The 26,094-nt window shown below is 40.3% G+C and overlaps 1 protein-coding gene across 2 annotated transcripts in view; it reads right to left on the reverse strand.

Moving 5' to 3' along the window:
• The window catches only part of xkr7b (XK, Kell blood group complex subunit-related family, member 7b), a gene marked incomplete at both ends in the record, with an annotated part of 54,337 nt that extends 31,162 nt beyond the window's left edge, over nt 1-23,175 (reverse strand). The window contains 2 exons of one of the 2 annotated variants that reach the window (XM_079177493.1): nt 22,559-22,643; nt 22,815-23,175. In XM_079177493.1, the coding sequence (XP_079033619.1) occupies nt 22,559-22,643; nt 22,815-23,175 (446 nt within the window). Of the gene's footprint in view, nt 1-22,558 lie in introns of both variants that reach the window. The other variant, XM_079177492.1, reaches the window with a different exon arrangement.
• Nucleotides 23,176-26,094: the final 2,919 nt, after the last annotated feature.

The raw sequence follows: 26,094 nt of genomic DNA on the forward strand, positions 1-26,094 counted from the left end.
ATTAACTAAATAAACATCATGCTGTATTGAAGACATGAAAACTAGCGATTGAGTTTACTGAGGTAATAAATCAAGTCAGAAGTAGGGTCATTTTCTCATAGACTTCTATACATTCTGACTTCTACTGCAACCGGCGGAGTCGCCCCCTGCTGGTCAGTAGAGATAATACAAGTTTTAAGACACTTCCGCAACAGCTTCACTCGGCAGAACAGGAGGTTGCCGCCTGCATTCAACACAGCAGATGTGGATGTTCCACCGCTGTTATTGCTTAAGGGAGAATTGTGTGTGTGTGTGTGTGTGTGTGTGTGTGTGTTTGTGTGTCACACAGAGTGTGATACTGCTGACAGTAGAGAATCTGTAGCCAGGAGTCACATCTTCACTGAAAATGTCACTGTGTGTGTGTGTGTGTGTGTGTGTGTGTGTGTGTGTGGGGGGGGGGGTTCTTGGGTCAGAGTCAATATTACAGTTCGTAGGCATATGCTCATATACAATATATAGACACACACTCCCTCAATGACTATCAACCATATCTGTTATTTTCCACCTTCCACTCTACTTTTTTTGTCAACCCCGTCACACACACTTCCATAGACTTCCGTCTTTTCATCGTCCATCTTCCTGCTCATTCGTTCTCACTTTATCTCTCAAACTCTCTTTTCAGTCGTCTTTTTCATCACTTCCTCCGTTTTCTTTTCCATTCTTTGAATCACGTACACTCGTTTTCCTTCTCGTCCTTTGCTGTCTTTTTATTCATCTTCCCGTTTGATCTCCTGCTTTGTATTCTGGATGCATCTCTTTCTCAATCGCTCTCTTTTTTTCCACCCCGCCGTCTCTCTCTCTTTCTCTATATTCTCTCAGTTGCTTTCTCTATTTTTCACTGTTATTCACTGTCTTCATCTTCGTCATGTTGCCCTCTCCCTCTTTCTCTCTTCCTCTATCAGCGAGCAGACGGCTGGGCTTGATGAGGGAGATGTAAATGTCAGGCCGTGTTTCTGCAGGGGAATATAGGCTTCAGAGCAAACATGACAATACTGGCTTTAATAATGCCTCAGGTCAGAATCAAAGGGGTTTCCCTGGGCTCCTCTCAGGGCTTCAACTCAAAGAGAAAGTCACTCTGCTCACGTAACATCATCCAATGAACTTTTTAGACCAAACAGTCCCAGGAACTTAAGAGTAGCAAGAACTCAATCAGGAATTCTACATGCAGGGCTCTGTGGACCTGCGCATGTTTTCCGCTGCAAGGCTTTATAGGCAACGGCTCATTGACTGCAGTTCACTCCTGCTACTGGATTGTGGATGTACTAACGTTACAACTAAACTTTTTATCACTTCCCTGCATCACGTTTAGGTCGGGGAGCCAAGCAATCGGCACGCTCCAAAGAGGCACTTGTTCGGAACAAACCCGGCGTGAGCGGGCACCACTCTTTAGACATGAGGGAACTTCTAGGCAGGGACAACGCAGGTGGGGTGCGAGGCCCTGCTCTTCGTCATGCATACGCATGAATCAGGGTCACGCAAACTTCTCCTGCATGCAGCTATTCGCTTCAACATGCACATAGTCTCAGCCATGGCTTTTGGCTATTAATGTCTTTCAAATAAAAGACAAAGAAAAGGTTGAGAGACAACCAAAATGCTCTCAAAGAAACATTTTAAAACTACATTACTAGGACAAAAGGGCAACCTCCAAAACATATACTAAATCGACCGAATGTTTTTTACAATTTAACATGTTACCTTGTTAGCTCTGAGGTTGTGTTACAGTCAACCCAGTCTCCTACAAAATTACGTCCGGTTACAACTAAACTGTATTCCCAATATGTTTTTAGAGAAACGCATTTAAACATGTGATTAATGCACTAAATCGAAACAAAAGAAACAAGGCTAGTTGGTTATATTCACTTGAACATCATGGGTTGGCTTAAAATAAGAAGGTTTGTTATATTATTTAAGTCACAGACATAAATTAAAATAAGTCAACATCGACTTTTGGTTTCACAGTGAAAGTCCTGTGATTCGTGAAAAACCTAATATGGAAGACGTCGTTTTACCCTCAAAATGTAATTGAGAATGACATTTTGTTGTATGCGAAGGTACTTTTTAGGAAACCGGGCTGGCTAAGGTGTACGCATGTCCTTTGTGAAATGTTCTGAAAATTACTTTTTCTTAACGCTGTCAGTTACTTCCAGAGGAGAACAGCAATGTAAGGCTTTGTCTTCATAACATGCAGCTGATTCTGTTGGCATCACTTTATTAAGGGATTGAATCCCAAACAATTTAAATATTGTTTAAAAAACTACACCGTGCAGCTCCTACATGCAGGCTCACACTTTTAGCCAATATATAAATGAGATTTGTAAAATAAAATGTCCTGTTCTTTCTGCCTATTTTCTTATGCACCTGTAACTTGTCAATTCAAGCACTTTTACCAGAAATAAAGAAAGGACTCACTTTTTTCCTCCTGTTCATGTAAGAACTGATCTCACGTTCACAACAACCCAAAGTTCAACACCACTTTAATTGTCTTTTCTCCTGTGCAGGAGCCCAGTGTTACTCATTCTTCTTCCCAGCGCCGCTCTGAGGATTCGAACCTCTGACCTTGACCTTTGTGCTGCTGTCGCCCTCAGTCTAGGCTGCAGGCTCAGGCTGCCTGCTGCTCTGTTATCTCTGCTCCGAGTGAACAGAGAAAAAGAAGAAATGGGAACATTGTGACCCGCAGCGGAGAGACCAAAGCCTTACTGGCTCGTATCGCTCTATGGGCACTTACTCACAACTGCAAGGGATTATGGGAAATTGGGACATTTTATTGTCTATGCTCCAATCATCTCTGTATCTGCCCGCCTTTCTTGCCCTCTTGTCCTCACTCTCGTTTTCTTCCTTTTTTCCCCTTCCTCCCTTCTGTTGTCCTCATCTCACATCCATCCTTCACTCCCTATCTTAACTATTTCCCATTTCCACTTCTCTTCGTCTCCTTCTTCCTTCTTCCCTTCATCTGTCTGTCCCTCACCTCCTCATCCTCGCCGTCATCCCTCACTTCCTATCTTAATTGTTCTGCCCACAGGGGGACACAGTCAGGCTGGACTCCCTGCTGGCTGTATTGTCGGCACCAGTTTTACTGTAAGGAGCTAATATAAAAAGAGAACAGAGGGAGAAAAACAGAAAATTGTAGAGACCTTTGTTTCCCTTTCATTGTGCCTTCCCAGCAGGCTTCAATTATACCAACAGCTACTGCAGCAATGAAATAAAAGACATTTTGCCTAATGCCTCCCATTTTGGATGCTCACGTTCAAAGAATTCAACACTTTCAACTCATGAAAGCGGCAGGTGTTACACGGCCGGGGACTTTGATTATGAGGCAGAACATGTAATGACATTCTATGACAAAGGATGTCAGAAAATGTTTTCAAGATTTTTTCTTAAAGAAAATGCAAATCCGCTCTGTCAAGTTAAAGTCAAAGTGCAGCCAAAGTAAGACACATTTCTTTCCTAAATTGGTGAGCAGTACATAATTACAGCATTCAGCACAATTAGATTTCTTCCAAAAAACAAGGACATAGATGTACGATGTATGTAAGTACTCTTTGTCAAGACACATCACAGATTGATTCATGAAGCCGAGTCAAACATTTTTACTGTACTATTTCAGTGACCTGATGCATGTTGACACTCCAGAAAAGCAGCAATATAAGCAGCTATAGTGTGTTGGTAAGCCAGACTCCTTTACCTTGACCAGTACTCTGTGTGTCAAATAATGCATTATGTGTGCAGTGTTGTAGCTTGTGTGTGATAAACTGGAGTTATGTAGTACAACTCTTTTCTACAGATCATTTACCAGGTAATGATCAAGCTGGTATGACAGACAGGGATTGTGCCATACACTATTTAGAGCCTTTTTTTATTATGAATTATAATAACCATTGATGCCTGAACACCAATAACTGAACACAACACATAACACAAATAGTAGCCTAATATTTTGTCTACTGACGGAACTAGACTGAACTTACACCTAATGGTTAACGTTAAAGTACTCTTATCAGTGTAACACACCATATTTAAGAGTCTTTAACTAATCACACCCACTCTGAGCTACTGCTACAAGTTATACGTTCCATGTCATGTTAAAGTCCATTTTCCCTCAACAATGGACATTACGTTTGAAAAGACAATGCCAGCAAAGTAAAAAAGTAGCATTGGTATTTCACCGGTGTTTGACTCACAGTTGGGCCTTTTAACTAATAATGAAAAAAAAAGTTTATAAAAATATATAATAATGATTAAATCAAATCATTATTTGCAGCTTAAGTAATAAGCAGTGGCAGAACAAAGTGTTAGTACTGTACACAAGGCTGCAGACTTTGGAGTGAGATACTCAAATTACTCACAGATTTGACGAGGACATCCTGAATAGGATTGCATTGAACATTTCTGCAAAGCTCTGAAGGGAAAGCTATTCGGAGATGAATGTGTTATTCTACCTTTTAAACACATGGGCATAGTCTTAGTAATTCTGAAAATAATTTGATTGATATTTTCAGCTAACCTTCATTCATTTCAGTTTCGAGATTTTCCAATGTGCTACAATAACATTTGACCTTCCCTGTACAGTAATGTGCAGTGAAACTACTTCAAATTGGAAACGGTCAAGGTCATTTTGACAGTTTCTGAAATCTATTGACTTGGAAGAAATCTGTTGACTTGTTTAAGAAAATATATTACGGAGATTGTTTTAACAATTAGGTCTTGTTGGTTGACGGCGTTATACGTTTATAAAATGTGAGAAATTATATAATATAATGCTACCATGACATTCTTTCTTTATCCTTTTTGGCCGATCCAAGTACCGGTACCGTAAAAGCACGAATAGACACCCGTGCATTAGTCGGGCTAAATGCAACTAATGAGCCTCTATGAGTTAGAACCAAGGTTACGATATTGTAACCCTAGTTCTATAAGCACCAGCGGAGCCCTCTACCAAGAGGGCCCTGTTGATTCTTTGCCGATCCCTGAAGAGGATGGTGAGCAGCGATGTGAGCTGCCATATATACTATGTGGTCCGCACGATTCTGGGATGCACTTTCTAATTGACCAGCTACCCTGATGCAATTTTCCAGTGGAAGAATGCATACTCATTATTGGAGGAGCATATCACCCATAGAGCCCAGTAGAGGGATCCGCTTGTGCTAAGAGAACTAGGTTATAATATTGTAACCATCATTATGTCCATAGCTTAGGTTATGTTACAAGTAATACAAATGTTAAGCCAAACCATGATTCTTCTAACCATACCAAATAGTTCGGTTGCCTAAACCTAACCGCCACCGTTTCACAATGTTAGCATGTGCTAAACTTCTGTGTCAAGATACTCGGCCAAAGGCGGGGGCAGCTCCTCCCCCAGCGGCAAAATCAAAGTAGGGATGAAATCATGTTTCACAGTCAGTGCGTGACAGTTGGCAGCCCTGATTTAAAATCATTAACAGACTCAGTGAAAGTGTTTTGTGTCTTCAACTCGATTATCTGCTTATTTTCACTCTTAGCTCAGTACTGAGGGATTGAAGCTCTGCTGTTAATCAACTCTTGCTTCACATTTTATTGTAGGTTTTATTGATTATTCTCAAGATTGAGATAAAACCCCAGTTGGAGAGGTTTTGGATGATGTGATGTTGATATAATACTCTGTTCTCTGTTGTATTCTTTCTTATTCTTTCATATTTTCTTAGAATTTTATATATTTTATTGATTTTCACTGTATCCACTTTATTTATTTCTTGCTTTTGCACATTGACGTCTTTCCCAGTTTTCAGGATGGACACTGTTCTGTTTGTTTGTTTGTTTGTTTGTTTGCAGTTTCAATGAAGAAGTGAGCCTTTAATTCATCAAGCACCTGTCTCTGTTTGTGTTCTAATTGGATTTGAGGGATTATGGGATTGTGTGTTTGTGGTCTGTATTTATGAGACTCTCAATGTTACAGGTCAGCAGGTTTACATTATCCTGAGAATGTGTGTGCTTGTTTCATACTGAATTCCATATTACTGCATGGATCAGTGGGCATGTATGCATTCAGGTGTACTTTAAATAATTGGCTTTTTATGTAAATAATGGACTGACCACTGCATATAAATGTATAAACACACGCAAACCTTGTTTCTGTGCAAACCTCTCTGCAGACAGAAGTTAAAAAAAAACAAGAGGAGACATGACAACAAGACCAAAACAAATCAAACCAACAACAACAAAAGAGCAGATATGAAATATTGATGTAACAGGAGGGAGAAGGAGAGGTGAAAAGAGCAAGGACGCTCAAACTTATATTTCATTGTTTTTTGTCCCTGAAGAGAGAGAGAAGGGGAAGGAGAAACATCACAAAAGAAAAGAGAAATGAAGGGAAAAGGACAAAAAACATCTGATAAGAAGGATACAAGGAGAGAGTAACGAATACAAGAGTGACAAAACAAACTCTTACATCATATGTGTGAGACTTGCCCTTTTAATTTAGTGTGTGTTGATCATTATTAAGTTATAAATCATCATATGTTTTTGTTTTATTGACTAACTACTTTACTCGAGTGGAGCACGCACCTGTGCATATATAGCAGCCAATCAGAAGCATGCATCAAATCCATCAGTTTAGCATACTGTACGTCGTTTAGAATCGCCAAACAGACACACAACAATTACTCATAAACATAACAAAACAACAAATGAGAGCAGCCTGTGTGCCTGGATACATAGAAACGCCCTTTTTTGGCAGAATATCCTTGTTGACAAAAAGCTCCAGAAATGTGTGTTTTAATTCTATATAGTAATATGATAATCTATATCGTTATTTTGACTTTTTAAAATTATTTTTATTCTATGCCTTATTCCACTCCAAGGCAAGCTGAGTACATAGATGTTTGTGTGAGCTTTTACACCCAAATGACATGTACAATATTGCTCGCGGACGCAATTATCTCATGGAAGCCGTGTGGCTCAGGACCCAAGGGTGCTCAGTGTCATGTGTTGATACGTTTTTTTGGGCCAACGGCTCCCCATAAAGTCGCAAGGAGCAACGCTGGAGGCCAAGCAATCGACCCATTGGGCACTGCACTACTGCTACTAATTTGCAACAGCAAATATGTTTTGGGAGAAACATAATTCCGCCTCGATTCCATTTTCAATTCATATAATGTGAAAATGCTGTTAATGAACTTATCTGGCAACTCATTTAATGTTGATTTTTGTTGACATTTCATTTGATTTTAATATCCTCTCTTGTAATATTATAGCCGCTCCACTTTTTGATGATTATGTTTCGGCACCCCTTGCACTTGAAGCTTGAGACATGACGTTAGCGGCGTAAAGGAGCGTAATTGATCTGCGATCTGTACGTTTTTTACAGAAACAGAATGGATGTTAGAGAAGGAATTCTGACCTGTTTAACTTCCTGTCACTAGTTCTACGCAGTTTTGAATGAATATGACATAACTGGGGAACTAATGTCCATGTAAATACTGAGATAACATTTAAAAATGCGAGCAGAACTTGTGAGTGAATGTGAACGTGGAAGGTTAAAGCACAACAAAACACTGGTGTATATCGGGCTGTTCTCATAAACTGTCTGTAGCTATAGGAAGAGTTATGCACTACAGTTTGCATATAACTCACGTAATTGTAAAGGCAGGAGAGGTGGATGGGTGGGTTTCACTGACTTTCACCCAGAAGACCGCAGTTTGTGCTCTTTGTGAAACCCGTTCTCACACCCAACGTGTCAAATAACGCAGCTTGGCCAGTGCTCCTCGGCGTCTGATTCCCAAGCTCATTTAGCACGTCTATGCGCACTACGGTCAAAGCGTCTTCCTGTATTGTTTGAAACTAAAATCAAAGTTGAATGACGCTGGAGGGATACAAAGAGCGTTTGAGGCTTAGTGCCACTGACCAAGCTGCGTAATTTTACGCATTGGTGTGAAAATGTGTTACTGGAAATTCATAGAAAAATAACAAAATAACTTTTCAGAAGATCATGTGAACCGTTAGAAGATAGGTTGTGCATATACTGTACACTCACTCGCATGCAGCTGGAAGGGAACCGGACTGACTAATGGGGTTTTGAGACTGAACACCATGGACTCTCAGTGAAGTGACTTCGGTTCAACCCAGCCATCAACCCATCCGTCTGTACGTCTTCTTTTTATTCCCTACCTGATATTCTCTCCTACTTAATGTCTTCTCTTTATCGTCATATCCATCCTCTCCTAAATCCCAGAGAGAGAAAGAGAGAGATGAATATGCATCGGGACAAGTCAAAAAGAGGTTAAGCGCTCAGTTAAGGAATATTCTCCTCTTGTCTCATTACTCCTTTGCCTTTTCTCTCAATCCCTCTTTTTCTATCTTTAACTCCTTTGAGTCTCTCTCTCTTTCTGCTCTAGTAATGAAACATTGTTTTCGTTGGATTTTTGTAAAAAGAAAAAAAAAATCAAACGTCTAAGTCTCAGCTCTCTCTCTCTTCGCTCTGCCTTTTTTATTTTCATACTATATATTGTGCTCTTTTCATTCATCCACAGTAATTTCCACTATTGATTATGAGCATTTTGTCTTTTTATTCCACATCATCTACAAGCAACACATTCACACACTCATTCTTTTACTTCTCTCTCTCTCTCTCTCTCTCTCTCTCTCTCTCTCTCTCTCTCTCTCTCTCTCTCTCTCTCTCTCTCTCTCTCTCTCTCTCTCTCTTTTTGAAATGAAAGGATGTCGGAAATCACAAACACGGGCGTTCTCTCAAGAGGACGCCACGACAGAAGTATTTTGTCTGTCAATGGCAGACAAGTCTCCTCTCTTTCTTTCACCCAGCAAAGTACAAAACACAAAGCAACAAAGAAAGAGAAGTTGGGAGGGAGGAGGGAGGGAGGACGAGGTGAAAGAGAGAGAGAGAGACAGATGGACATGTAGAGCAAGCGAGAGAACAAGACTGAAAATGTCAGATTTGATGTGATTGTCTGCATGTCAGGATTTGCAATCTTTAGCTGATTTGACTGACAGAAGGGGCGGTGGAACTTGTTTTTTAAGAGACAAAACAATAGAAACTAGATTGCAGAGAGCGAAACCTCCACTGAGGCTGCACAATCCTCTACACTTGTTAATGATAGAAATGTTGTTGATCTGCAACACTTAAATCCCGTCTTGGAATATCACAGCAAAACAAAAATCTATTTAGGACTTATAGCCAATTAAATGTACAAAGAAAAGCAGTATTTAAAAGTATTTATAAGTAATTATTGACAACCACTCTTCTGGTTTCACCAGAAGACACACCAGGGCTGCCTTTAGTGTCCGTAGAATACTGTATTAGTATTGGACAGCCATTGCAACTGAGGCAGTTTAAAGAGTGAACGCAGAGTTTCACCCAGGAGGCAGCTGTTAGTGTCCCATCCAAAAGTGACGATAAAGGATTTGCAGCATCATGAACTCAAGATGTTCATGCGATGACGATTGCGATGGTCGCAGTATGTACTCAATCTCTTCTTGGTGACAAAATTATGAATGCACAGTTAAACTGCTCAATGGTATTATTCAATAAATAAGAAACAAACCATGAAGCCAAAAGTCTTTAAAAGTAAATATCCAAAAAAAATTCTAAGAGCTCAGAAGGGAAACCTGATGCTTGAATTTCCTCTGAAGACGGTTTCAAAAGCTTTGTTCCAAAATAAAAGCTCCAACAATTCTAATAGGCGACACCAATTGACAATACTTTTAAGTTAAAGGAAGAAAACTTGTGTCCTTGTTAGACCGAGCTGACAGAATTTACACACCTGATGGCGTTTGCTTCAGAGACTCTGGATGATGAACTACTTGTGGATGAATGTTGTCTTTCAGAATGGAAAGAAATGTTTCAAACGTATGTAAATAGACTTCAGTAGTATTTGATATGAAAGCAAGTGAGAAGTAGAAAAGGACAGCATCAATCCAAATACTGGAGTTCTGTGAAAATAAAATCAAGACTAACTCAAACACAATGAAGGTGTAATGTATCAAATGTGGCTGTTTTCCATGAGCTTATTTACGCATTTTATCTCCTGAAGAAAAAGCCTCCAAGAACTATACTTTTCTTTATAGCCGTGCTCGAGGTGAATGGAGAGCATGACGGGGCCCGACGAGTCGGGTCCAGAGAGGAGTGGACCAACGCTTTGAACTGTGGGCAGGTTGATGGATCTATAAGGCCTGTTCCTTCAGAGACTTGTTTCTCACTACAAACAGGAGAGGACTGATCAGATGCAAGTGTAAAACACAGCGACGTACAGTTCAAAATGACTGCAGGCTGAAATAGCTGTACTTAGGTTGTACTGTATGCTGCCTGAAGCAGTTTATCCATTTATTGATATACAGTAGTACGTTTTATGTTAAAAAGTCGCTGCCAACATTTCTGGTTTGTCCATCGATTCAAATAGGTCTGATAAAGAGAAAAACAACATGCATTTCACAGTTGGAGGCGCTGGCTATACACTAAGAAAAACACATAATCTGAAGAAAACTCAAGTGTCAATCTCAGGTGTTTGTGAGATCGCACACTTAAAATATAATCAAGGATCTCTTATAAACACTGACAGGAGCAGTGCATTTCAGGATCATGTAATGTGCAGCAGTCAGAGGTTTAAATACACACCCACATGTTGGGTAGTGATCAGCAACTGCACACACGTGTGTAAAATAATCTTGGCGACTTCAGACAGGTTTAAATGTCATATATCAAACAATACCACGTGGCATTAGATAATATGAATCAATGTGGGAAAAAAATTTAAATCCTACCTATTGTTAATACAGGATCCCTGATTATCCTTGACTCCTCACTAATTCTAACAAAAGAATACATTTAGCCCCAATTTGAGCTTCACACACTGGCTACCTGTGCAGTTTAGAAATAATTTTAAGATATTAATTATAATATTTTAGGGCCGCATGGGACTGGCCCCCCGAGTATATAAATGAATGTTAAATCCCATATGAGCCTAAGTGTAGTCTGGGTGGTTTCCTTTTAGAAATTCAAAAATCTAGATAAAAAACAGGGCTTCCATCAGAATAGGTTTTTTCCTGTAAGGGCCCCGTTGCTCTGGAATGATTTGCCATAGAAGATCATCTTTGTCCTCATTTGAATGTCTTTTAAAAACACACATTTAAAAAAGAATTCATTAATTCCTTCAGTTTGTTTTTTTTTGTTGCGAAAACATTCACATTGTCTTTAATAGAATACAGAGAAGTCGTATGACGTCCGTGCACAGCAACAGTGATTCACATGTTTAATCAACTGTCAAGTGTTTCTTGTTCTCGACTTCCAATGTCAAAAACAACCTCAAAACCATTTGAAGGCGGCATATGCTCCAAAAAGAGTGAACATATAAAAAGCAAAGCTTCCTTGACAGAAAAGGTAACCATGAGTGTTGGAGCACCAAATGGAAAATCTTTCATGAACTGGATCTGCGACTACTGATCAATCATCTGACTGGAACCCTGAATTTAAGGCCTAAAATGGCCCATGTGTTTTAGTTTGGAAAGACAAAAAGGTCCTCTCCTTTGGAGAATTTTCCTCTGACACACACACACACACACATACAGAGAGAGAGAGAGAGAGAGAGAGAGAGGGAGAGACGCACAGAGGAAAATCCAGAGAGACAGATCAGAGAGTGCGAGTTCAGAGAGCTCAGAGAGAGAAAACTAGAATCCACAGCGATACAACTGCTCCTCTGGGCTTGGAACATAAAGTTCACACACTCGAGGAGAACGTGTCTGAATGTGTTTGTATGAACCAAAGCAAGAGAGAGACCAAAAGAGGAAGAGAAATCTGTGTGTGTGTGTGTGTGTGTGTGTGTGCACCTGCAGGGTACATGCTAATAGCATGCGTCACTGAAGCGCACACAGAGTTAAACTAACAAACCCTGTGCAGGCCCGAGTCCATGTTCTGTCCCAGATTACACCATCTATAGATATCTATATGTCTATATCTGTCCCATCATCAGTTTTCTGTTGTTTTATACTGAAACCATGAGGAGAATATATCGAGGTCAACATAAAATTGGTTAATCCCAAAACCGAAGTCAGACACGGAAAAAAAGGAAAATATTCCGAGGCCTACTGATCTACTGATTTACTGATTATGTGTAATTTTCTGCTATTTAGCCGGTACAATTAGTGGTTCGAATTGACCAATAAGATATTACTGATTAACTGACTTTATTGATTTATTCACAGGATGGTCGTCGTGTGCCACATACGGCTGGACTCTCATCCATAGAGTTATTGCACTGAGGCTGGCAAATAATGGATTGCGACGGTCGATATGATTTGAAAATTACTTGCAACCGTTATCTGCCCCGTCAGATTCACAAAAGATATTTCGCCCCATAAAGTCTGGGTGTGACACCCCATTTAGGGAGCGGGTCCTCCAACAATGTGTCATTCTTGTGATTGAATGTGAGTGTAAAATAGTCAGTAGCAATCTATAGACAAATTGCATGCTTATTCTACATAAATCACTAAAAATAAATAAGAAATCTTTGGTATTTTTGTCATACGGATATGGAATGATGATAATATGTATGTTGATGATGTCCAATGTCAAGTCTTTATTTCATCATGTGACGAGACAATATGATGAAATACAGTAGTTAAGTTGCAAAGTCTTTGAAGATTGCCAAGCTAAGCACATTTGCCAACCAAGCACGCAGTTATGCCTTTCAAACATAAAAGTGTCAGTAAGTAACGGGCCCGTCATAAAAGCGTGCACTGCGGCCCATCGTAAGTACCTAACCACAATGCTGAAACTGAACCTTCGTGTGGCTATTAGTACGGATCTTTGAGAATTTGACTGTTTTTCCAATGATTATCATTTGCATAGAACAAGGCCAATTTTGCACCAAATGTCTGCATATTACTTCATTTGAATATGTACTAATAGCACAGGAGCACCGAGACGCTGTTTGCTCGGCAGCAGCTGCAAAGGGTGCATTTCACCCTTTGCAGGTGCTTTTAAAATTACAGTTCCTCTCAATTGTCTTATTTTTGCAGGCTTAGTGGCTGCAAAAGGCCGGCAATTTGAATGATTTTTTGAATTTAGGAGCCTTCAGGAGGGATGCACTTACCCTCTGTCAGGCTTTATCTGACTCCAACCATAAAAAACTAATTGAAATACAGTCTGCTTTTCCCCATCCATCTGCTAATAATGATCAAATTCATATGGCGAAAAAGAGATATTCTGACTGTAGTTAATTTGGAGCAAAAGGCTGTGAAACAAGATGAACTTACTTGATCCCAGAGGAGAAACTGGGTCATTACTGCAGCGCTGAGGCTCGGAGCAAGCAGCGGGTGGTTCACTGTTCAGGAGGCTCAAACTCTGCTGAGGATGTTTATACACAGAACACTGTGGTGTTCCAGTCATCATGTGTTCTACCTATGTACCGTTTGTGTCACGTCTGTCTATCTATAAAAGGCTTTGTGCAACCCACTTGCCAGGAAGAAATGTAGATATTGTATGTTTCTGCAAACCGCGGATACATTGAATGCTACAATATTGCAGTCAGTCAGAGCAAGTAACGTAGTATGAGGAGCGACTGTTATTGAAAATTAATTAGTATAATAACCAGTATAAAGTTTGTGACATGTACACTCTGATTCTTCCAAAACAAATATCGCTAGTTGAGAAATTAAATACCTTTTTTGACACAGAAGTGCACAATCAGCCAATGGTCTGGCTTGGCTTTGCACACAATTCTTCCTTTTGATTGCTATATAGACTTAACTGGTAAAAACAGTCGAAACATTGGAACATGTTCGAAAAGACATTGTTTCCCGAGATTAGTTCTACCTTCTCACCCTGCTCCTCCTCAGCCTTAATGAGTTTGTGTTTAATTCCACAGTAATAGGCAGTTTGGTCTCACCATTGATGACTGCGGTTACAGGGAGTTGCATGCAACAATCACAAAAGAATTAACAAATATTTCTTGATGAATTACTTAGTGTGTAGGATGTTGTTGGAAATTCATATATAATTTAGAGCTGGTGCTGGAACATCAGAACCGGTCAGTTTAACGGGTGCAGGTGTGGTTTGGATGTTCGCTGGCTGCAAGACCAACAGTACATGTAAGCTTTTAATCACAGTAGAGTGTTGGTATATGTCTCATTTTGTGTCTGTGAATTCATTAGTCGCATACTTCAGTGTGTGTGTGTCCACCTGCAGGGCACACGCTAATAACACACATTACTGAGCACGTGCAAAACTACGTGAGCTGTCCTACATACAGCACAGCACACAGACGCACAAACATGAGGATGTTGAAGGGGGGGGATGAGAAGCATATGTCAGACTTTTCAAACTATTAAATGCGACATCGCTGTACACTGCGATGCCACCCACCCCCACCTGTGTTGAGTTTAGGTTAACAAATAACAGTAAAAGCAGAGAGACATAGACTGTAAACAGAGACAGAGAGAGAGAGAGAGAGCAAGTGACAGAGACAGATTGGATGACAGGGGAAGCTAGCAGGAAACGCTACATCCCTTCACACTCATACAGGCACATTGGAAATGATTGACAGCTCCCTCAAGGGCTGTAGTGAATTATTCAGCACAATCTGACAGACAGACAGACAGACAGGAGAGCATACAGAGAGACATCAGCCGGAGACACAGGCTGAGAGAAAGACAGACAGATGGTGAGACAGGCAGACAGAGAGAGAGACAGAGACAGACAGACCGAGAGAGAGAGAGACATACAAACAGACAAGACAGGCAGCCAGGAAGCTGTGGATCATCAAAACTTCCCTCCAGGCATATTTTTATTCATAATCGATAACTCTATTGAATTTTACATAAACCGATGTGCATTTACAGTCCCAGGACTATAAATTCTTAAAGAGATGCCTTTTGAAATTCAGCGTGTTCCTTCACCTGCTGCTGTCCACCACAAGGGAGGAAAGTTACAACTCAAACATCAGAAAAACAGCTTGTAGTTGAAAAAGCATCACAGCCAATAACAAATGTCAGAAAATTAGCTTTCAGCTAACAGTGCCAGTTTAGCCTGAGAAAGATATAATATACTGATAAAGTATACATCACATTCTGCTACTTCACAGTAGGTGTTTGAGGTGAATTGATTATGGCTTGAAGAGTTGGTAACATTAATAAAAAAAGAAGTGTCATGTTTGCTGAAACAGTGACTATATCCTGAAAGTTGTACATGAGAAAGATAATCAAAAGACAGGTTGCCGTTTAGCTGCAAAATAATAAAGTTCGCTCGACCGGTGGGCGGTGCTTGGTTTTGGCTCGACTGTTTTCGACATGGCAGCAAGGTCACAAACTTTCTTCCTGAAAAGAACACTTCAATATGTTGCTGAAAACATTTGAGGGGAAAAGGGGTGATGCGGTAAAATAATCTGTATTCATATTTGATCAGTGCTGCCTAGTTTGACAGTTTCATTAGAGTTCACAAGCTTAGTTTACTTTTCCCGCAGATTATCTGTTTCATGTACTACTGTCAGGATATAGTGACAGCTTGAGCAAATATAAAAAGTATTTTTATTAAATTTATCAAGTGTAGTTTAAGGCATTTATTGTGGAGCAGCTGCAAGTGATTTTCTCTGTTGGTGATCGTCCAAAACAAATACCTAAATGAAAATCATTACCTTGAGATTGTTGTTTCAACATCGCATCTGCTCTCCCCAGGTGTGTCACATCTGTCTCTAGTCACCTGATTATGATGTCATCTCTGAGCTTGAACACACCCTGGTCTAACAAAATAGACTTGGTTAGGTTAAGGCAATAACACTTATTGGTCAGGTTTAGTTAACGAAACACAACGGTTTGGCTTAAAATTACAAAGAAAATGTAAACAAATCCGAACAAAAATGCAACAAAAGTACTTGGTTACAAGGCTACATGTTGCCCTGATATAACCTTTGGTTCTATTTATTTGGATATACACGTCTAACATCCCAGCAGGAAAACTTCAAGCTCTTGCGGTTGGCTTTTGATGCTTTATTGCATGAGGCCCAGAATCTATCTAGTACACAATGCAGCACCCGGCTAAATAGAACTACACAGCCGGCATCCCCACGTTTCCTAGCAACATTAACTATTGGTGGGATGGACTTAGGAAGGGTCAATTGGGACACAGTTCAAGAATGACCATAACTGTAAACATAAATGTCAATCAAAGATATCTCAAGACAAATAAATGAGAAGTGACATGAACTTGAGCATCAATAGAACATAATAAAACCGAATCTTCTGTCGCGGATGAAATTAGAGATTCAGTTCATCATGGGACTCTTTGGCAGTATGTCAATGATTCAGCAGTGCAAGGCTCTGTGAAGACGACTGATGTTAAGACAAAGACAAGAAGGAACCTCTGCCTGTGTTTGACCGGACACTTGATCTGCTCTCGTTTATGTGATAGAAAGGATGATTTGTTATTCTATACATATACATATAAATGTCTTACAGGAAGACCTGCTAACGTTCTTCCTTTTACCGTCATGTATCCATCATGGCTGCCAATAGGTGATTACCCAACGCAACCATCGTCTAAAGAGGCTCTGAGTGACAGGCCATGAAATAAAATGAATTAAGCGCAATAACCACTTAGAGTCACTTCATTTGTGAATGAACAGTGAAGCGACCCTTCTTTGAACTCTCTCACACCCATACACACACACACACACACACACACACACACACACACCTACACACACACACACACACACACACACACACACACACACACACACACACACCAAGATTTAAATGATTCAGCTACATTGATGCTGCCAGTTATCCACTCGGACTGATTATTAGGACAGACACAGCTAACGGGCAGACCACCTGAGCTGAGTGACCATTTGGAACTGATTCAATTATTTTCTGGGATTGATTGATCTGGTCTGGCACAAGCAGGAACCAATTGGATTGGCCCAAAAACTGCAACGTTGTCCGACAATTGAACTCCAGGAGTGGATGATTCTTTTTGCTGGTCTGTCCACCTGTCAGATCGTCTGCCTATGCTCTGTCTCACAACCAGTCTTTCTGTGTGTGTGTCTGTCTGTTTGAAGATTTTTCTTCACACACATTTTAAAACAGGAAAAGGGGCTGAATGTCTGAATTGAATTTTTTTTTTGACAGATGAGGATGATGGGAATGTCACCTCTCTGTATGATGCAACAAACTGCTTCCTCCAAAAATGATCATACAGTTCTCTTTGGAACAGTTTCTACAAAAACGAATCATAATCTTCATGCAGGAGGGATTTATTGCAGATATTATGTATCAGACTGCATTTGTTTTAACAAGGCGTACCATAGTAGTAGTATTCACTTCTAGCTTGTAAAATACTGCAGCTTGGTCAGTACCCCTCGTAGTCAGGTGTCGACACGCCCTTTAGCTTCTGTATGCAACGCACTGGGCTTTCAACTAACTCCAAACAGATGGCCAGAGCAACCAAAACCTAACTAAGTGGTGTTGCTGCCTAAACCTTACTTTCTGTGAAGACTGAAGTCTATTTTAACAAGACACAATGCATGTCAAGAATGTTCACACGCCGTCCCTGCCACGTCCAAAAAGTGACGCTAAAGAGGTACCTAAAGCGTCACAGTTTGAAGCTTCGGGCCACTGACCAATGCTTTGGTATTCGACTAGTTTGGAATGAGAATGCGTTGAATCAATACACCGACATTGTATTTGTTATCAGTTTAAAGTCTTTAAAATACAACATCAATTCATCTCTTTTTACAGTACAAGACATATCAAGATAACTAGTGATTAGGTGCAAACATCTCTTCTTGAGTGATCCACATTCTCCCAAAGTCATCAGCTTCAGTTAAAAATTTGCTACATTTCCCAGAACGCCTTTCAACAACCTACCGGATAAAGAGATGTGACCTTGCTGCTTTTCAGCTGTGGATTTCAAATGTAGATGGAGGAAGCGATATCAACAGCACAGCGAGTCTCCTGCCGAGAAAAGGTGAGTCGACCTTGATTCAAACCTCAACCTGTCTTCATACTACAATGCATTATTGGCTCTGGCCTGCTGCCGTGGCTACTGACACTGGTCTGTTTTTCTCCTTTGAGAAGGACTTTTCCCCAAGATTGGATGATTTAAAACATTTAGTTTTGTTGGCAATGTTATATACTACTGAAAAAAACCCCTCTGCCCTTGCACTGCTGCAGGAAATATCTGGAAAGGAATTTTAATTAGTATAGTATTTGTGTGGAAAAGATAGAAACTGAGTGTGCTCTCTAGCTGCTCTGTTTCTTTATCAGTATTTACTTTAATTATCCTTTAATGAATGACAGAGAGATGCAAAACAAAAATGGAAAAGGTTTTTAAACCCATGAGATCAGTGTTCACTATAAACAGGCTGAATATTAAAACATGTTTAGCGAGCAGGATATGCAACAGGGAGACAGAAACACAAGATGTTGCTAATCTACTATGAATGAATAAAGGTTATATATTGATTAAAGATGCATCTGATGCTTCTCACTAAATTTACACTGCAGAGACAAGAATAAAAAAAACTTCAGCATTGACAGTGCTCGTCGGGAAAACATAAACACGAGTCGACTGAAACTGTGTTGTTTGTGGCGAGGAAGGTATCCGCAAAATATAATGAGATTGTAGGCAGGCAGGGACGTTGTTTTACATTAGGTTGTTTTACATTAGGTTGTTTTACCTAACGTGCTTTTACCCAACATTGTTTTACATTACGTTGTTTTACATTACGCTGTTTTACATTACGTTGTTTTACATTACGCTGTTTTACATTACGTTGTTTTACATTACGCTGTTTTACATTACGTTGTTTTACGTTACGTTGTTTTACGTTACGTTGTTTTACGTTACGTTGTTTTACATTACGTTGTTTTACATTACACTGTTTTACATTATGTTGTTTTACGTTACGTTGTTTTACATTAGGTTGTTTTACATTACGCTGTTTTACATTAGGTTGTTTTACCTAACGTGCTTTTACCCAACATTGTTTTACATTACGTTGTTTTACATTACGCTGTTATACATTACGTTGTTTTACATTATGCTGTTTTACATTATGCTGTTTTACATTACACTGTTTTACATTACACTGTTTTACATTATGTTGTTTTACGTTACGTTGTTTTACGTTACGTTGTTTTACATTACGTTGTTTTACATTACGTTGTTTTACATTACGCTGTTTTACATTACACTGTTTTACATTATGTTGTTTTACGTTACGTTGTTTTACGTTACGTTGTTTTACGTTACGTTGTTTTACCTAACGTGCTTTTACCTAACGTGCTTTTACCCAACATTGTTTTACATTACGCTGTTTTACATTACACTGTTTCACCTTACGCTGTTTTACATTACGTTATTTAGTAGTTTTGTTGCGTGAACCTAATGAATTGTTTCACAATTTTGACGATTCATTATGCATTTCCCTGCATGTTTTTGTCCAGACATGTTCAATGTATCCTATGGTTTGCAGGATTGTACAATGCCAACATTTTGTCTGCTGACTGGTTTAAGCAGTCAGTGGGCATTTTAGTGAAATTTAGGCCAAATGCCATTCAAGTTATCTTTCGTTCAGCCATTCTTCTTTCTCTCTGCTCTGCCCAGCTGCTACATTGCAAAATGATGGCACATTTTCTCAGATGATTGACATGAGTCAACAAATTCCCATTTTGAGTATTACAATGCATTTTATATGTAGGTGTCTCACTGCAAGATTTGATTTTTTTGAGCCAATAATGTGGTCCAGATGTGAATTGGGAATATTTTGCAGTTCACATTGATTAGAAGATCAGATTTGAAGGAGGGAAAACAAATCTGAAATTGGCACGTTTGGCTGAAGGTGAAATTCGTGAGCCATTTCCACAGGTGCTGAATAAATCTCAGCTCATTAAATTTGTAACTGGAGTCACACTCACATCCCAGTCATACTGAGCAACTCTCCTGGCTGCAACTATCACATTAAAACCAACTCATGGTCATTCTCCACCTCTCAGCATCTTATTGTTGTTCATTAATGCAGCTCATTACCGAATCTGCATGTAATTAGGCTTGTGTGAATTCCCACATGCTCCATTTCTGAATTAGTTTAGGTAACATCTCTTAAAATGTTGTGGTTTCCTATCTTCTTCCACCATCACAGAGATGTCAGGGGTCAGCTGCAGCCCTGGAGCAGTAGGCTGAAGGACATTTCAGCAGGATGGTCTGTGATTTAAATTCTCCGAGGGGTAGAAATCATTAAAGTCGCAACCACAGTGGTTTTATCCTTTATCCTACTCTTTTGAGCAAGGCACTAGACCATTTTTGCTCTGCTGTCTGAGTTTGACCAGCAAAACGTCAAGTTCAAAAGGTACAGATGTTACACCATGTTCTGTTTTCCAAAAAGTTGACACAACTTGTAACACACAACTTACTCCACCAGCTTTCCACATTGACAGAACACGAACAAGCAGAAAATAAAAGACTCCCGTTAAACTGGTGCTCGAAAATATCAAATTCAATAAAAAAATAATGACGCTGCTGGATAGAACATGGATTTTAAAGTGGTGACTGTATGTTTTTCAAAAGCTTCTGGAGTAGGTCACATTGTTGTTTGCAACGCGTGTATATTAGTCCTGTATTGCTGAAGTTTGGTCTGTTTTTTCTTTCTAACTCAGACTTTTTCTAACTCAGTCCAGTTGGATTTTTTTCTTTCCTTTGTCTTTGTTCATCAGTTTTCCTGCCTAACATCAGTAGCTGCTGTTGTAGAAGCCTAGACAGGCTGCTCTGCTGTCAGTCAGGTATCGGTTCACCAACAATTCTTCAATATTACAGTGCAGGTGTAGAAGTGTAGTTTTATGCACAAATGTACATAAATATATACTTTCATTGCAATGGTGGAAAGAATATTCAGAACATTTGATTAAGTACTAATACCATGATGTAAATATACTCCTGTACTTTTACTAAAGTAGAGAAGAAAATGAACCCGTGACTGACAAATATTATTATATGCTCTCTTTGTCCCTATGTATGGCGTCACAAGCCAAACATGTTGGGAACTTGTGGTTTCACCTTTCACAATACATTGTATTTTAGAAGCTGATCGTGTGGTTTTTATGTTAACTGTTAGCATGAAAAGTAACTACAGCTGTCAAATAAATGTAGTGGAGTAAAAGGTACAATATCTCTCTCTGACAATGAGTGGAGTTGAACTAAACAGTAGCAGAAAATGGAAATACTCAAATCAAATACAAGCAACTTAAATACAGTACTTGACCAACACTAGTAGCTTGTAATATTGTATACGTATGTTGTATTTCCAATAAAATCGTATATTATATGTATTATAGATTTTTCTAAGTTGTTATGAAGATATTGAAGCACTTTTTTTGTTCCTGTTCCTCTCACAATCACTATGTCAAACACCAAAGGACCCAACCCATATTGTTGACTCTCACTATGAACATTTGGTCTCGGTCTTGGACTCTCTCTTGAATGAGTCTTAAAACTGCTCAGACTTGATGCACATAATAACATTTTTGTCATTATGAAAAATTGTAATTAACATTTGTTAACTACTACATTTATTTTAGGACATTTTCTTGTGATTTTGATTGTTATAGACTTAATGTACTGTGGTTTCATACTGTACAGTACCACATGTGTGATGTACTGACAAATTCACAATGTGTGTGAACCTGAGGTATTGTGATGTTAATTATGTTTTACAGTCTTTGAAATAGTCAACACGTTATGTCAAATCAAATGAACGTGGCTCAGGAGGACTTTACTCAAAGCCAACCACATATCCGTTGGGGAATACACACACAGTTCTAAGTACAGGATAGGACCATTAGTGTGGATGTGTTGTGGGTGGAATGCTGCCTTAAAGATTTTGCCCATGCCTCCTCTCATTTTACATTTTATCAATCTCACTGAGTGTGGAGGAAGAAAAGATTCAGTTTCAAGATCACTAACACGACAAGCAGCCAGAGGAGAAGAAAAAGAGCGGAGCGCAGAGCTTTGATGGTATTCCTGTCAGCTTGTCTGGACCATGAGAAACAGAGGTACCAGAGAATGAAACTGTATATTATAGAGCTCAGGCGCCTGGAAGCAACCCTCCAGATTCGGTCACAACCAGGACAAGAAAGGAAGATGGGCAAAAAGCCAGTAATTCACATATTTACTATCACTGTTGTGTGAAAGTGAATGCTACAAATCCAACATTGTGGCAACTGAATGTCACTCTTTCCTGATCAATTTCTGCACATTTCTGATACGCATACACGCACGTGAATGGGCATGCACGAGCGCACACGTAGCAAGCACACACACACACACACACACACACACACACACACACACACACACACACACACACACACACACACACACACACACACACACACACACACACACACACACACACACACACATATCTCCAACACTATCCTGTTGGTAATACAATGCTCACATGTGCACCGCGCACATATTAAACACACACCAGCATGTATGCATGCACACCCCTCCTGTTCCCCACACCACCCCCAGCGGTCCTACCTCCAGACTTGCCCCAGCTGCAGGACGTGAAGCACGGTTTGAAAGACCCACATGCAGACGATGCAGCACCTCCGGGGGGCTCCGACTGTCCCTGCCGTCGCAGACAGGGCAGAGGATGTGCAAACCGGGGTGGCATTCGCGGCGTTGCCCACCACCGCGTTCCCACCGCGCTGGTTGCTGTCCTTGGTGCTTAAAGTGTGGTCGCCCGCCGTGGCTGCTTCGCATGCCGCGCCTGCCGCCGCCGCCGCCGCCGCGCCGGTGCCGCTGCCGCTCGCTGCTCCGTCCGCGCAGCTCAGATCCGAGTAGTCATACACGAACCACCTGAAACTCAATACCTGGACGACAGCGGAGGGCACCACGACGAAGACGAGCGTCAAGCCGAACCACCAGTAGTCACCTCTCAGGTAGTAGTCGGCGGCCAGCCACAGGTCGGTCGCGCCGTCGGAGAAAAAGACGAGCAGGGCGCAGAGCACCCAGCAGCAGTCCAGCAGGGTGTAGGGTTTCCCGCCGGCGGCGCTGCAGCGGGGCCGGGTGACGGGGATCCCCGGCTCCGAGAGGCTCCTGGGCGTGTTGTCATCTTCCACAGACACCGCTGCTCCATCCGACTTAGCGGCCATGTTGGTTAGGATAGGAGAGAAAGACAGAGAAAGAGGTGGGGATACGTGAGAGAGAGAGAGAGAGACAGAGACAGAGCGAGAGAGAGAGAGAGAGAGAGAGAGAGAGAGAGAGAGAGAGAGAGAGAGAGAAAGAGAGTGAGAGCGGGAGAGAGAGAAGGGAGGGGGCTGGCTGTGTGCAGGAGAGAGAGAGAGTGAGAGAGATTACATCATAACTAGCCTCATCATCAGCCAATTAATTGCGAGGCATCATTACTAACAGCGCGTTTAACACCATGACACCGCGCGATGTTTTCAGGACATTCAGCGTTCTGCAAACATGTATGACCTGCAGGGTTTTTAGTTTGCGTTGCTGTCCATAAAAAAAAATCTCCCCCAGTTACATTGCGCTGCCTCTGCAGCACGCTGCCGCACGTGAAAAGACTAAACTCACATTAAAGCGGTTAATAAGGCGGGAGTATCAGTTTCTGACTTGGCACTGTCACCGAGGGCACTCGTCATGTTATAAACCGGCATCCTGTCCAATGTTTCCTGTGCTGCTCCTGCGTGATGCGTCTCCCTCCAGACAATACATGTGCTGTGCATTGACTCAAAATCATGACCCTCCTGTATTCGATGAGAGACTACGAGACAATTAAGCACTCAGCAGTCTTCATGAAAGTAACTCACAGCAACATTTTTTGGTTTAATTTATCGAGAGACAGGGTTTGCTAGGGTTTTGTCCTGCTTCACATTCTGACAGTATTCTTTTGAGCTCTCCAGTAAAACCACAATACGCTGCCTCAGTGGAACAGAAAGGTTAAAGGGGGAAGCCACAGTTTTTCCCCTCTGCTCATTTTCTTCTTTCAGAAGAAGAAGCTGTTGTCTGCATGTTGATGCTTTTTCAGAGATAATCTATTCCAATACATATTGGAAACTTTCATTAATGCTGCATTACCTCCTGATGAAAAATCTTAAATATAACCTTGAAACTACACGTCACCCGGCAAACACAAAAAGGTTTGGTGAACGGGCCTAACAGGCACAGCCCCAAGGGGGTCAGGTGATCTTACTAACAAAATGTGGTTAAAAAGTCCCCGCCAAAATGATCACAAAGCCTGAGATGCACAACCCCAGGACAATAACACACAGTCACACATCCCTGCACAACTCTTCACTTTAAAAATACACATAAGACTTTAATTTCAGACTCATTTTAATTAACACTTATATTGTTTGCTTGTTTATTATATTCTATTGTAAATTTTCACATTTACATTTTTAAACAATGTCTCATATTGCACTGTTTATGCACCGTGCATCAATCACCAAGCCAAATTTCTTGTATGTGTAAATGTCCTTGGCAATAAACCGTTTTTGATTCTGATCTGACAAAATGACAAAATGAATACAGAGATGCAAAACTACACACATTTAATGACTACATACGACCACAAAGTGTCCCAAAGTTACTACAAAGACGCAAAATGACTACTATTTACAAAATGTATCTTTCAGAATTGAGAATAGTTTCAAATATGATAAATCATTATGGGACCAAAACCAACAGCATTGTAGTCTGTATCTTTCAACTTTTTAACTTCCCCACGTAATGGTTCCTACTGAAGAAAAAGTATTTTTGTGTATTCATTACAGACAGCGGAGAGATGATGGAAACATTTTTATTAATTTAAAATGGGTCACAAACATATAGTTAATACATATTGTTTATTGTTAAGAGTAGTAATTTTCTAAAACTGGATAATGTAGTTTTCCCAAAAATTTGTGAAATTCAGGAAATAGTGTCTTTAATGGTGAATATTTCTAGTAGCAGGACTGTGTTTATTGGATTGTGTATAAATAAACTACAGTTTGTGTCACCCAGTGCAACACTGTGGCTCATTAATGTGTTTTTAATTGTTTCTAGACAGCAATAGCGCTTCGGCACAGAGGAAAAAGATATAAGGCTTCTAAACACAATACTTATTGGTTGGATTTCTTCATTGTTGTTTGGTCTTTTCATGGGATTTGTTAAGAATTAAGACGACAATAGAATACCACACGTATCCTTGAACTCTTAAAGAGGGAAGTTTATTCCTCAGTATTGTCTCCTCTTCCTCAGCTGGTCCCAGACCAGCAGCTGTTTAACATCGGGGCCTTTTAAAGTACATTTCTCCGATTCTAACGATGCAGTGATGCATGAAGCTGACAAGAGACTGAAGAACCAAGTCTGTTTACAGCAGTGACCGTACTAATTGAAAAGATTCCATACACTCTGAGCTGAATAGGCAACAAAAGTCTTTGGTGAATTACGGCTCTGCGCTTCACTGCCCTCAATAAACCAATCAGTCACTGTGTTTCCACATCGGTGCAAAACAGGCCTTATCTGAACAGTGCTCAATCCAAAATATCTGTGGAACAAAAGATACGAAGCCCAGTTTTTAATCTGAAGCTATCGCTGCACTCATGAACCACCTCAGCAGCAATCACATCGCAGTGTGTTTTGGGTCCTGGCCCTGTTTGGCTCTGGTGTGGAGATTAACAAGATTTGGCAAATGGGTGAGGCTGCATGAAGAGCCCTGATATGCTCTGAAATAACAACAAAAGGCCATGTTACAGGAACCTTCTAACTCTGCAAATCCTGTTAACTTATCCTGACAATTTTAATTAATGGACCGAATTTGAAATTTGAAATCATCTGAGATGAGGTTTGTGTCCTTTGAGTCTCAAAAAGAGTTCAGCCTCAATTTCATACAATCTCCTTCAATAGCATTCAATTTATAACATCTGTACACCCACATATTCCAGACATTTAAACGGTCTGTACAACAGAGACTAAAATTACTCCCCTAGATGATTTATAACGGCTCAGTGCTGTTTAATTCAAAGCTGGAAGTGTTAGTTTTTTGTTTCACATCATATATCAAAAATACACAGATTTGT

This window comes from Pholis gunnellus (assembly GCF_910591455.1).
Source record: "Pholis gunnellus genome assembly, chromosome: 2".
Lineage (NCBI taxonomy): Eukaryota > Metazoa > Chordata > Actinopteri > Perciformes > Pholidae > Pholis > Pholis gunnellus.